This window comes from Metopolophium dirhodum, chromosome 1 (genome assembly GCF_019925205.1).
Source record: "Metopolophium dirhodum isolate CAU chromosome 1, ASM1992520v1, whole genome shotgun sequence".
Lineage (NCBI taxonomy): Eukaryota > Metazoa > Arthropoda > Insecta > Hemiptera > Aphididae > Metopolophium > Metopolophium dirhodum.
Genome location: NC_083560.1, coordinates 105,647,529 through 105,661,758, shown reverse-complemented (window position 1 = coordinate 105,661,758; position 14,230 = coordinate 105,647,529). Strand labels below are relative to the sequence as shown.

The 14,230-nt window shown below is 27.2% G+C and overlaps 1 protein-coding gene across 1 annotated transcript; it reads right to left on the bottom strand.

The window, feature by feature from the left end:
• Positions 1-3,310: 3,310 nt before the first annotated feature.
• On the bottom strand, positions 3,311-9,547 carry LOC132939808 (trehalase-like). The gene is made up of 3 exons (XM_061007193.1): positions 8,794-9,547; positions 8,380-8,513; positions 3,311-3,879 (listed from the first exon to the last, which is right to left on the bottom strand). Exons 1-3 carry the CDS (start codon positions 9,528-9,530, stop codon positions 3,311-3,313), a joined length of 1,440 nt encoding a protein of 479 aa, XP_060863176.1. The 5' UTR covers positions 9,531-9,547.
• Between the last annotated feature and the right edge of the window lie 4,683 nt (positions 9,548-14,230).

Genomic DNA, 14,230 nt, shown 5'->3' with positions numbered 1-14,230 from the left:
AATAATTTAGTATATGTATGAAGATATCAATTCCTTCAGATTTTTCATCTTTACCCCCTTTGAGGACTTCCTGCGTCTTCGCTCGGACCTTATTCGCGTTCTCCGCTAAATTTACAGGCCACGCGCGGCCGTCCTTTGTTCCCGGCGGGCCCGCCGCGGCGGAGATAACGTGCAAACCGAGTCGCGCGTGTTTATCGATAATTTTTTAGAAAAGTCGAGTTATACCACTTAACGTCGCGTAGGTATTACTATATACTGGGCACTAGCATAAATACATGCGTCGAAAAGTTCGATTTTTTATTGATATATTTACATGTTTTTTTTTTTATTTAATAAACTGCGTTATTATTATATTATTATATTTGACTGCCTTTTGTCCTTTTGCCTACTCGGTCTGTACATATTATATGTACATGTATATATTATAATAAATAAACTTATAAATATTAATTATATAATAAAATATCCTAGCTCGAGTCGAGTCGACTATACTATAGGTATGTTTAGTCATGAGCATAAAATCAAATTAATAACTAACCTGTATACTATATGACTTAATGAGGATCTATTTATTTATTAATATTTATTATATAGTAACTGTAGCAGTATTTGTATGCTACATTAAATTATTAATGACCAAAATAAGAAAGTGGCTATTTGATTACCTCAACCAGTTAACTCACCTGACAACTGTAATATTATATATTGATATTTGTATTTGTTCATATATCATAAGTAGGTAGGTATATACAATATGTTTTTTTAGGTTGTGTAGTATATCGTTTGCATTGTGTGTAGTTATATACTACGGTGAACGTCATTCAAGGTGACTGACCTGCTAGACACACAAAAAAATTCGTTGGCTATATGATTTGCATGGACGTCCGAAATTTTTAAAATTTTTTTTGACGTAATTTATTACTTATTTTTGCTTTTTTGGTGACAGTAATGAACGTTGTCCGCGATCCGACGCAGGTATACCTGACGTGACCCGGCCGTCGCAAATTGTCCGCTATCCGACGAAGTCGGATTGTCTACACGGATAACTGAGGTGACTGACCTGCTAGACACCAAAAAAATCGCAGCGGCTATATGATTTTTTTACGGAATTTCGAATTTCCAGCGGCTTAACCCGGGCTACCACGTCGAACCGCGGTGTCAACCGCAGAATCAATTTCGCGTGGATTCACGGGCAACGCACGTAACAATGTCACATAATACGAGGCAATAAAAATAAAATAACACATAAGCATCTAAATATTATAATGTTTTTATTTTAATTATTTAATTTACTATATGTGTAGACTGTAGGTGGTGCATTCGAAATTAAACTGTACATGAATGTTAATATTATTTCGAAAATAATTTCCATTTTAATTTTAAATGTAACCCTTCATACATTCGCTTTCTGATTAATAAAACATATTTAATTTCTAGGTAATTTGTCTAGATAATAATATGATTCAAAACCATTTTTACTTAGGTAGATAATTTTTTCCTAATTTTAATATTTCATGGTAAATATTCTCACATAAAATTTGAAACTCACCGTATGTATATTTCTATTGTTAATGTGTTATAACTTATTTTTTAGCTCCGATTTTAACTTCCAAATTTGGAAATGTAGAGCAAATTAAATGTCTGAATCAAAAAATATTTATAACAAAATGTTTAATTATAATTAACAATCTATGACTGACGTAATATTTAAGTATTCTAAACCATAAAAAATACATACTTAAAAACTTTAAATTAGGTACTTTAAATCACTCACAACAATACGTTAACTTTTCATTTAAAATCAAATATTGACAGACTATAACTATTGACCTAAAATTCCTAAAATTATCTATCATAATTTTAAATTTGTTTGTTCGTTGATTAATATTATACTATATTTATAATATAGGTTCAAGAAGTAAGCTGGAACAAAATATGGATATAATATTAAAAATACAAATTTAGAGTTTTCTTCTGATTTTAGTTTGAATCAAGGTAATCAAATGCATTATATATTTTATATCATATATTATTATTATTTAATTTGTATTTACATCAAGTATGATCTACTTTTGTATGATCAGTACTATTCTTTGAAATGATTAAATTCTTCAATACATCACTGCAGTTTTTTGCCGTTACATCCCAATTTTTTACTGAGACTGTAGAATTGTATAATTGGAGAAATTCCAACACGATTCCGTTAGACCAGCCAAACCCATCTTGGATCTTATATTCTCCCGAACTGAGTCCTATTGCGCCTCCTTTATCCACTCGGTACTGTCAAAACATTTGGCGAATTAGTATACACGATAACCAACGACAATATGATTTATTTAAATAGGTCTGCAGATATAGTAACAAGTATTAAAAAATGTAAAATCTACCAAGGGCTAAAATACTATGTCCCCTGCAAATCAAAGTGTGTCCCCTGAATGATAAATCTGTGTCCCAAGTCTTATAACGTGTTTTTTTAGTTTTGTAGAAATAATAAACATTAATTATTCAATATTTTAATTTACTAATTACCTATTCTGTTAACTTAAGTTAACTACCTACTTATTTTATTTCTATACTATGGACAAGTTTGTTATAAAAAAAAAGAAGAAATGATAATGGGGAATTCAAAGTATTCTAAGCTGTGTCTATTTTAATAATATTATATAATTAGGTATAGGTACTATAGCATATTATAAATATGTATTGTTGTTTATTTTAAGTCTAAAATATGTTAAAATATTAAAAAAATCAAAGTTTAAACTGATGATTCTAATCATAAATAGGATTTTATAGAAATAGATAGTTATTTTGTTTTATAATAATAATTATAAAAGTTACCTCGATAACACACTTACATGGTAAGTGGTATATACAAGTAGTGGGAGGGGGGATTTTGTGTGTTTCAACCCTCAAAGGTTTTTTTTTGATATAGAAAACTGTCAAAGCCCAAATGTAACAGTGAAATTAATAAGTGCGTGGTGTGTCCACTGTAATCAGATGTATTTTAGACCCTACAGTCTACAATTCACCCGAAACCTGCCTATCAGTTAAACCACCTATACCATGTTCAATTACTGTCCTGCAGACCAATTGATATGTTTGTGCACATATTTTTTTAGCAACTTTAAGCATTTGCCTCAAATAGTTATACCCTTATGATGGTTATGTACGTTGTGAATTATTAATATAAATTGATAGTCAAAAACAGCCTAATGAAATGTACCTATATTTATAATAAATTAAAATAATATTGTTTACACTGCACAGTATCCCCTTTCTACCCTATAAATTGTTTTATTCAGCTGTTTCATCAAATCGGACTTACTTTTTCATACATCTTAGAAGTGTTGTAAAATGGCACATAATTTGTGCACAACCATTTGGACGCTAGTTCTGACGCAATTATTTTCGCGTCTTTATGACCAGTGCTCTCTAACGCCATAACTGTGATGTATTGGAGTGGGGGCCAAGCATTCGGCTGGTCCCACTGTTCAGCCGATTCGCTAAGTGTGGTTGGTATGCCCCCATGAGTCTTCAGTACATCCGCTTGGTTCAAATAGTCAAGCACTCTTGTGACGAAGTATTCGGTTTGATTTTTCGCATAACACCCAGTCCATAATGGTGATATGTTTGTAGGATAAAAATATTTACGTTTGACATTATTAATTACATCAAAGTCTAACCATACTCCGATTTCTTCATCCCAAAGAACAGCTGTCACTGCTTCGTTCCATTCCAAAGAAATGTTTTCGTATTTCAAAGCCTTTACAGTGTTATTCATCTCTCGGTAGAAATCACTCAATATTTTTGCATTCCAAAACATTAAGGCATTTAACTCTACCGGGACAATTGACCTCGTTTTTGTATTTGTGATGTTTCCTGCAATCATACAATGACATCAGTTATTGTACCTATGCAACGTTTTTGACCACATCATAACCTAAGACAATACCTATTATCCGATTTAATGACACTTTATCTCACTCCCCTTTCCCATTTTATAATGATACACACATAAAATATATTTACATATTTAATACATCGCTCGTTTACCATTGAGTTCAAATATTACATTTTTTAATGTAAATTAGATAAAAAAATAAAAATAAAAATTATAGGGTAACAAAATTAAATCATTTTCCAACCGATGTGGGGAATATGAAAATCATATATCATCTTGATCAGAAATGAAGTACCTTATTATATTTTATATCATTGAGACGTCGTATACTATCAAATTCGGGATCAAGTTTTAATTATGTGTATGACAGATAAAAGTAAAATAAAACTAATATTATGCTTCATATTAATCGTTGTGGACATGTTTCTAGAAAAAATATAATAAATAAAACGTTTAGCAGTTGAGTATAATAAACGTGATAACACATTTTAGGTACACATCATTTATGACATAGACTTTAGAAAGTATAACTATAAGTTAAGCCTACTGTAATTCGAATACATTTTCATATTCTATACATTAAATATATAGTGAATGAAACTATGTTGAAATAGTGCACGAAAAGAGAAAAATATTGGTAATAATGGTAATATTTATAATTGTAATAATGACCACATCATATATAGACATAACATTCTGACATTATATTCTTAATATCTTAGTATTTACGATAGTTCTTTATATAATTGACATTTTATCATATACAATGCAGTATTGTAGTTTTGTTGGTACCTACTAATCAATACTTTAAGCTTTGTTTAAACTTATAAAACAGTCTTAAACCAATAAATTGATTTTATTTTAACAAATAAATTAGATGAAAATATATACCGATGTTAACAAAAATAATGCAACCATCCACCGTGATCCTATATTCGTGATATAATTGGTGACTAACAAGCTTAGGCACATAATGCTTTAGTTAAAAATATTGTAATATACAGAAAAGCCTATTGAAGGCGACGAAAAATATATAAGCTATGCTTTACATTTTATTTATGACGCGCAATTATATATATTATATACATTTTTATCCAAGCTTAATTCGTCATCTGCGTTAATTTACATGCCAACTTCACTCCCTTTTTAGAAAATTTAAAAATGTTCAGAAATACAACTATATGTACCTACAACTTTTATAATATATTTTATCATAAAAATTTTTCATTAAATTAGTGATATCTTATTATTTTTTAGAACACATGATATTTTTGAAATAAAATAAACTGAATTATAGACAAATATTTTTATTTCTATACTTTTTGTTTATATTTTCTCCCACTAAAACGCTTTAAATAAATTAAGGAAAAGTGGTCTTAAAAAGAAAAACTTTTTCGTGAAGACTGAAGAGTAGGTATATATTTTGTTTCAAATTTCATAATGTTTAAGTAGTTTTTATCGTAGTAGGTATATATTAGCAAGGCTGGGGATTTACGAGTTAAAGTTAAAATTAAGTTAAAACGTGAAATTAATTTTAATTAAATTAATTAACTTGTTAATTTTTTTTTTCAAATTAACTTTTAACTTAATAAGTTACTTTTTTCAAGATTAACGTGTTAATTTCAAGTTAATTTTATTTCAAAAGTATCTAAATTAAGTTAATTTTTGTTCGAAGAATAATGACAATTTTTGAATGGGTTTTTACTTTGATGTATCATTTTAAATTATAATAAAGCATTTTATATGTCTGGAATTTTTTATTTTTGATTAGCAAATTTTAACTTTACACTAACGCTAAGTTTTTTTTTTAAAGTTAACTTTTAACTTAATGAGTTAACGAAAAAAATACGAGTAACTTTTAACTAATCTATCTCAATTTAAATCCAATTGAAGTAATATTAACATTATGTAACTACATTAAGAACCGCTACAAAGATATCTGTTATCTCCATCTTACAAGTATGTAAAATTGCAAATTTACGCTCAGCAGATCACTTGAGTTATTTCAATTTTATATATATATTCAGTTTTCAAGTGAGTTATAAGCATTTATAATTTACACCATCTTATATACGCATAACTTGTTAAAAAATTTAACCATCTTAAGAACCTACACACAAACACAGATAATATTCTTTCCATCAAGTTTAATAGTAGGTCAGTCACCTTATTTTTAAACTAACGAAGCTAAACGTGATCTGCTTACGCACTTTTAAGACGGAAACAACAAATGGCTGTGTAGCCGTGTGAGACTCAATATCTCAAACTTATTTTTGTTTCCTCCTAGTTTTAACATAACGAGATTTATACAATCTACACACTTACCGCTATATATAGCTTCAACTCATCAAGTTAAGTTAATTTAAGAAGATGTAAGTAAAGTAAAGCTAAAAAACAACTAATATATTTTTTGGACGATTTTAGATTTTAGACGAATTAACTTAGATGAAATTAATTTAACTCATAACGTACTTATGATTAGGGCCCATATAATATGAGACATAGCCGCAAGTAGTATTTACAGAGAATTTAGGGCCGGTAGTTGACAAATCAACTATTCTCTGAACTATTCCCCCAATAATTAAAGAAGTGGTCAGCTAAAATAGTATAATTATAACTGAACCTACAAGTTATAGTACCTAGTTATATTAATATATTTTATAATTTTCCATTTTGGATATCCGATTTATATATCTACATATTTTTAAATATTATTTTCCTATTAGTAAATTTTAATTTTAATCATTCCAAGTAATGTGTGTGTGTGTAATGTGTGTGTAATGGCGACAAGAACACTACCTAATAATATTTATAGGTACACGAATACGCAGTAGGTACATATTAGATCCATATTATAATATACGAAATCGGAAATTGTATTATATGACTATTCATTTTAATTATTATTATATTACATTTTTATATCAATAAATAATAATAATATATAAGTATATGTCCAATGTTGTATTGAATAATCTGTGTTAGACCTATGTTCATAATTTTACAACTATTATTTAAATAATAAATATAATAGGCGGCCAAAGTTATAAGCTACCTATTTTGTTTGTCTCATGAACCAGCTATAGGACATAAGACAGTCACTACCCTGCAATTCGTACTATTGTAAATTAACTTACCTATACGACTATATTATACTATACATACCTAATATATAGTAATATCTATTATATATCAATAGAAAATAATTATAAATCTGCACAAATCATTAATATTCTTGGACATTTTTATGAATTATAATATTTCATAACGCAACAAAATTATAAATAAATGGTTAGTATACAATTAATAATTTAAAACAATTAATTAATAAAATAAGCTCGAAGGTAACACGTCAAATTTGTTAAGAATACAACAGTTAAGTTAAAAATTAGTTACAACAAAAATTAACGAATTATTTAACTTCGTTACTATTAACTTAAAATTTTAACTTAATTTTAATTTTTAACTCGTTAAAGTCTTGCCTATAGGCTATAATATGTAATATGATGCTTGGTACGATTTTTAAACTATAGTTGATATACTAAAAATATCACTATTTTATTCAAATGGATTTAGATTTCTATTTATAAAACATTAAAACCCACCTACTCAACAATTTCAAATACGTATATTTCTATAAAAGAAATGTAAATACAAAATTAACAATTTTAAATCCAACATGCATTTTTAATTTATTATATTTAGGTAGTTTTTAAGTATTCCGAATGAATTAATGAATTTAACACTACATGCAAGATTTTTTATGTAAACTAGTTTGGATCAAATTTATTAAATAGTTATAATTAAGTAATAATATGTGTAATAGGAAGGCCACAAATGCTCAAATAAAATTTGTAATTATATGAAAGAAATAATACGATATAATGTTATTTAACATATTTGTTCAGAGCTATACATTAAAGGTGATTTGAGAAATGTTCGGAAGTTAATTTGTTTGTGTCAAATGAACATACCAGGTAAGTATTTTTTAAGAAAATAACAAAACTGAAATTTTTTCGAACTTAAATCACTATTTAATAGTAGGTAGGTTTTGCGAATAATTTTTCAAACTATAGATTTTATTCTACAGGTACCTAACTATAATATTAATGTATTGTTATACACTACCTACACATTTTCCGCACACGCGTGGTAAAATAAAGTGTATTTTGTAAAATAATATTAATGATAGTAAGAAATAAAAACCATATATACATAATATTCGCTTGGGCTATAGATACAAGGAAAAATGTCCGGTAGAGTTATAAGTACATAGAAGTAAGTACGCTGAGCCCAAATCTATTGTTTTAAAATAAATGGCGTTTTTATTTTGTTTTGTTGTTACTTTTACAGTATCTAACAGAGGAAACTTTTTTTACCGATAATTAAGCAAACGCAAAAAGCACAATTCATTTTGAACGATTTTAAGCGTCGTTGGAAATATTTATAATAAATACAAAAACTAGTAAGTTATTTACCTTTATTTGTTCCATTTAGGATGAACCAACGGCTCGAAAAGTCCCAACCCGATTCCGCTGCAGCCTTGAGCTCAGAGTAAAAATTTTCTTTTTCACTTTCAGTTTTAAAGAATTGTGCCTTCGTGATGTCTTCCCTGTTATACAATACATATTTTGAAATTATAAAAATTTGAAATTTATAGATATTTACTAATAACCCAAATTACATATGTATGATTCGTAGGCAAATAGGTAGTACCTAATATACACTGTGCCACAGAAAAATTAAATAATTTTGAAATCATAACAAAACGTGAATTATTAATTCCCCCCATGCTAGTGTTCAATCAGAAATAATCATTAACATCAATTAATATTTATAAGCCCATAAATTAAACTTGAGATAACTTCTATGAAATACAAAACTGTATTTACCTGTATGATTCGGGCCGTGGTCCTGTTGAATAATCCCTGTATACTGCAAGCGTGTAATTTTTTCCGTTTTTGCTAATTGTTACGTTGTGCTGTGTCATCCAGTACTGGAATTCAATTTCTAATGCATGAATATTTTCTATCACAAATGTCATGTCATTTGTTGCATCGACATAACTTTTGATCATGGGTGTAATCATAGGGGGCTGAGATCGCTTAGCATAGTAAATTCTACCTCCGTTTGGTACATGTCCAAACGTTTTAATCATTGAGATATAATTACTTATCATACCTTTTGCAGTAATATGCATTTCGCATATTAATAAGCCTCTAATTATCCAGAACGAATCCCAATAATAAATTTCACGGAATCTACCACCTGGTATTATAAAGGGATTTGGAACGTAGATTAATGAATAGTTCGTGGGTTTTAAGCGGACGTCATCTATGATCGTTCTACCGAGTTCTGTCCATATTACATTTATTTTACGTGCCCAGTCTTTTAAATCGTTATCCTTAATGCTTTCAAGAAATTTTGGATGTTGGACCCAATCAGTAGGAATCCATTTTTTTAATTCAGAATCTTCTTTCTCGAAACATGTGTTGATGGTTTCATTCAGTTTGTTAATGTTTGGCTCTTTGCTCCACTCTGTTGAATTGAAGAGTTTTTCAATAACATCAAAGTTGCATTTAGTTTTCATGTCCACAAAAGTCTTAGAATCATGAAATAATTCAGACATCTGTACGGTATGCAGAATAGATCCTTGACAGAAAATTTTACTGAAACAAAAATATATTAATATAAATCATTAAATTAAATTAGAATGTTTTTAATTAATCTAATAGGTACTATTAATTTTATCTTAATAATATTCACTGTAACTAAATTTAAATGTCCTTTTTTCAAACTATTAACTACTTTTTTTTATATAAGATATAATATTGTGTCATTTTTGAAGATAATCCGTATTCTTAAAGTTTAAGTTTTAAGGTATCAAACATAAACTATAAATACAAATTACAAGTACACATTTCGTTAAAGGTTTTATCAGATATTTAATTTCGCAATTTAAATATAAACATCCTTGCATAAAAGTAAGGTAAATTATTAAGATAACTAATTAATTGAAACAACGATTTTTTTCTCGATACATTTTGGTCAGATTAAAGCTTATCTATTTGATGTTTGACATAAACATAGTAAATACAATCAATTTTTTTTATTTCAATTATGTGATAGCTATGATTTTAATAAACATCGATATAGCATTATGTAAATTATCTAATGGGGGACGAGGTGGCGAGCGGTCTAACGCGACGGATTCGGCACAGCCGGTCCGAGTTCGATGCTCGACCACCGGGCGGAATTTTTCTCCGTGCAAGTCACGGTGTCCGGAGAACAAGTGCCGCCATCCCCCACCCGGGCATGACAGATACCTACGGGTGCCCAAATTAAAAATTCTGCCAAAACAAATCACGAGTAAACAAATCTACAGTACCCCCCCCCCCCCCCTTCCCTACAGTACCACAGGCTAATGACCTGAGTAGTCGAAGCGTTAACCCAAATAAAAAAAAAAAAAAATTTTTAATTAATAAAGAGAAAATAGATTATGAGGATAAAAATCAATGCTTACTGTAGTTCTGAGATTATAAAATAAATGTTCTTAACTTATAAAATGATATATTAATTTAAATAAATATATTTGTATGTATTATATTTAAAAAAAATATTAGTACGGTCATATACCGGTTATATACGGTTTAGATTTGTTGACAATGTCGTATTTTCCATAACCCATTTATTGCCGAATTTCAAAATTCTTATCATAAATCATTAAGCTTAAAAATAAAACTAATAAATCTGTTCAATTTTACATTTTATTTTTTTTCGTGTTGGTAATTACCTCAAATAATAATATAAAGAGGTATATAATTATACATGTAGTACAAAAACTTTCAAAAACAAAGTGTATTTTGTTTAAAAAAATATCTGGAAAATCTAACTCAATATAGCATTTATGAATTTATGGGTGTAGCTGTGAAGGCTGTAGACCGCCTGAATTTAATAGAACATGTTTAAAATGTGTTTTATTTATGCATACCATTACGTTATTTATTTCAATTAATTTTTTTATTATTACTCGTACTTAACTATATTTATCTGAAAAAAATTCCCCAAAAGCATGCCTAATAAATAATTAAAATATACCATAATATACCCAATATATCACCGTCTAAAACATGTTTTATTTATCTTAAACATTCAAGTTACTCTGTGTTTTTTTGTTTGGGTGCATTATCATTCAAAAAATCAATGACAAGTGACAACTAAATGCGCTAAAGATAATAATATGATATAATCACATATAATATAGAGTATAGGAGTGTATCTAATATTATGGATCACTGCAATAGTATATGAAATAATATGATATATTTATATTATAGATAAATAGCTATAAATAAGTAGGTACCTATTATGTATAATCACGCATGATTTATAACGGAAAAAATAAGATGTAAAATCTTAATTTATGCTATCACCATTCACCACAATAATGATAATAACAGGTCATAAAATACTTACAAGTATCCAATGTTCTACAAGCTTATTATTATTCTATAATGTGCACACGGGATATTCTACAACACACTCCGTGACTCCGAGGAATGGCTATATATAACATTGAACGTAATTTATAAAATTACTCATTATTAATAAATTTATATCATTGAGTTTATATGCAGAATGATAATACACCTATTAGATTTTAAATTTTGTTTTTAATATTAAACAAGTTATATACCTAGATGGCTAGGTACGAGTAGAATTTATTCGTTTGTACCCATATTTTGTTATATGAGCGTCTAAAGATTAAATTATAAAGAAATTCGTCAATATTACAAAAAAATTTAATTATTTTGTTGTTAAAATTAATGTATACAAACTTAATTTGTGTAGGTAAGACATTAAAATTGAATACGGATTTCCTCATAGATAGTTCTTTCGAGGACTTGAAACTTTTACGTAGGTATATCATTTGACTTAAGGTACACAATGGAATTTAAAAAATCATTAGATTAATTTTAAGCTAACTGTTACTTATTTATTTATTACTATACTAATTTAATACAATTATTATTAAAGTGTTTTTTATAAGACTGATGTGCGCTGCAGTTCACATACGCGACCAGTATCAGTTCTTGCGAACCCATTAAAAATAAAAATATGTCCGTATACCAAATAACGTTTAATAAAAAAAATTTGCGTCCACTGTGAAAAAAAATTGAGTCTTTGACCTGGAAAATTTTAATTCTGTAAAAATCTTAAGGTTGACTGACATTAACTTCTAGAACTTAATCGAGGCGTGTTTTTAAATGTAAGTTTCTCACTTAGATAATATAGTTAAGTAACATTGTGTACAATTTGCACATATTGTTTATTACGATATTTTTTTGACCGACTTTATAGGAACACCTTAAATAAATAATTGAAAACATATAACGATATATTGCTGTAATAAAATTTTAATTGTTATACTATAGAGCAGTGGTTCTCAATTTTTTTTTACCGCGACCCAAATTTTCCCCGAAAAATTTTTCACGACCACGTTGGTTTTACTTTTCAAAAAGTAGTTATATAAAACAAAATTTGTTTATAACTTTTATTAGGTATTTATTATTTTATAGGTTTATAATCAATATATTTTTATAAAATAATGTACTTTTAATAATGAGGCGTATTAATACCTGTCGTAATAAATAAATATACGATGAATTATTATTTATTACCCACGTAATTTTTGGTACTATATTACTATAATAATATAAGTTTATTTAATAACATAATAATATATTTAATATTAATTTAACATAAATTTCTTGGAATCTGTACATATAATTCTAAAAATTTTCACGACCCACCAAAAATTGACTGAAGACCTATAGTTTGAGAAACGCTGCTATAGAGTATACAATATAAATATATTCATATGAATAACAATTAGATATTTATGTTTAATTTTTTTTGTAAAGATTAATGCCGGATTGCATGAACAATGACTAAACTATTATTGAATTAAAATTGGGATATTTGTTATTTAAACATGATTTAGTGTCCCGTGCAGGTTAATTGGTTAAATTTTATTGAACGATTAAATTAATCAATATTTCATGCAACCCAGCATAAGAGTTTTTAAAGTGTAATATAAAATGCACCTACCTATATTAAAACATAAGAAAGTAGTGAAAATTTTTTAAAATATATTGTATTAATAACCTTACCTAATTGTATTCTGAAACTTTTGAAACATATCAAACACTTGTCAAAGTTGATATATTATTTTATGTTTTTGTACTTCCGGGATGTCCAATTATTACTATTCTACATTTAAATACCTATGATTATTATTAGTTTTTATCTAGATTACCTATGTTGAAAAATTTTTTGTTAATCTCACAAGCCTTAAAATCAAAATTGTTCTTAATAAATGTAAGTATTCAAAAAACAAATATAATTTTTCAATTATATAATATATTTTATTAAGTTTTAACCATAGGTAACCTAGCTCTATCACATAACGTCCAATTGTTTATAGAATGCAAATATTCCAAATTGTCTGCTCCGACAGTCTTAAGAGTAAAATATGATTTTTATTTTTATTTGTTATTATTACACTTATTCAGGTGTTGATAAAATAAAATAAAATAATTTTTTTTTCTTCAGAACTTGGCAATAAATTATTTTTGAATACAAATTATATATTATAAGCTATTATAAGTTTATTACTCATAGCTTATAAATGATAAATATTTTTTACATTTGAACATGTGATAAATTTTATAATTATAGAATATTATTTAAGACGGGATTTTTTCACAAAAAAAAAAATTTAAAAATGTATTTTATAAAAAATTCTAATTTTTTTTTTGTTTTATGACGATTTAACAACAATACATTTATTTTATTTTACATATCAAATTAATTTGTCTTAAGTAAACTGTAATTATTTATATCATTAACTTATTCAAGGATTATTTAAATTAACAATATTATTAATAAGTCCCGATGAACAAACCCGGTAAGTACCATGTCCATGGCGAAAAAATTATAATTTCCATTTATAACATGTGACATTTCAATTGTAAAAAACAATATAATTACGTTAAAAAAATAGAATATTAAATTATACGTACTTATACCACCAAAAACAAAAAGGATAAAAACTCACAAAATAAAAAATTATTAACACAAAATTATTAGGTTTAAAAAATCTTAAAATTGCTCTCCTGTAAAATTTTTACGTTTGTGAATTACAACTGTTACGTCTTACCATCGATATGTAAATTGCTATTTGTACCAAATTAATTAAAATATAACAAAAATATAATTTAAGACCTATTTTACCTGTCACAAGCAGCAGTAGTTGAAACATTTGCC

Excerpts from the sequence above, each read along its gene's own strand:
- LOC132939808 (XM_061007193.1), bottom strand. The coding sequence starts at position 9,530 with ATGTCTGAATTATTTCATGATTCTAAGACTTTTGTGGACATGAAAACT. Across the intron at positions 8,514-8,793 it reads CCACGGCCCGAATCATACAG|GGAAGACATCACGAAGGCAC; the intron begins GTAAATACAGTT and ends ATTGTATAACAG. Across the intron at positions 3,880-8,379 it reads CCTAAATGGAACAAATAAAG|GAAACATCACAAATACAAAA; the intron begins GTAAATAACTTA and ends GTATGATTGCAG.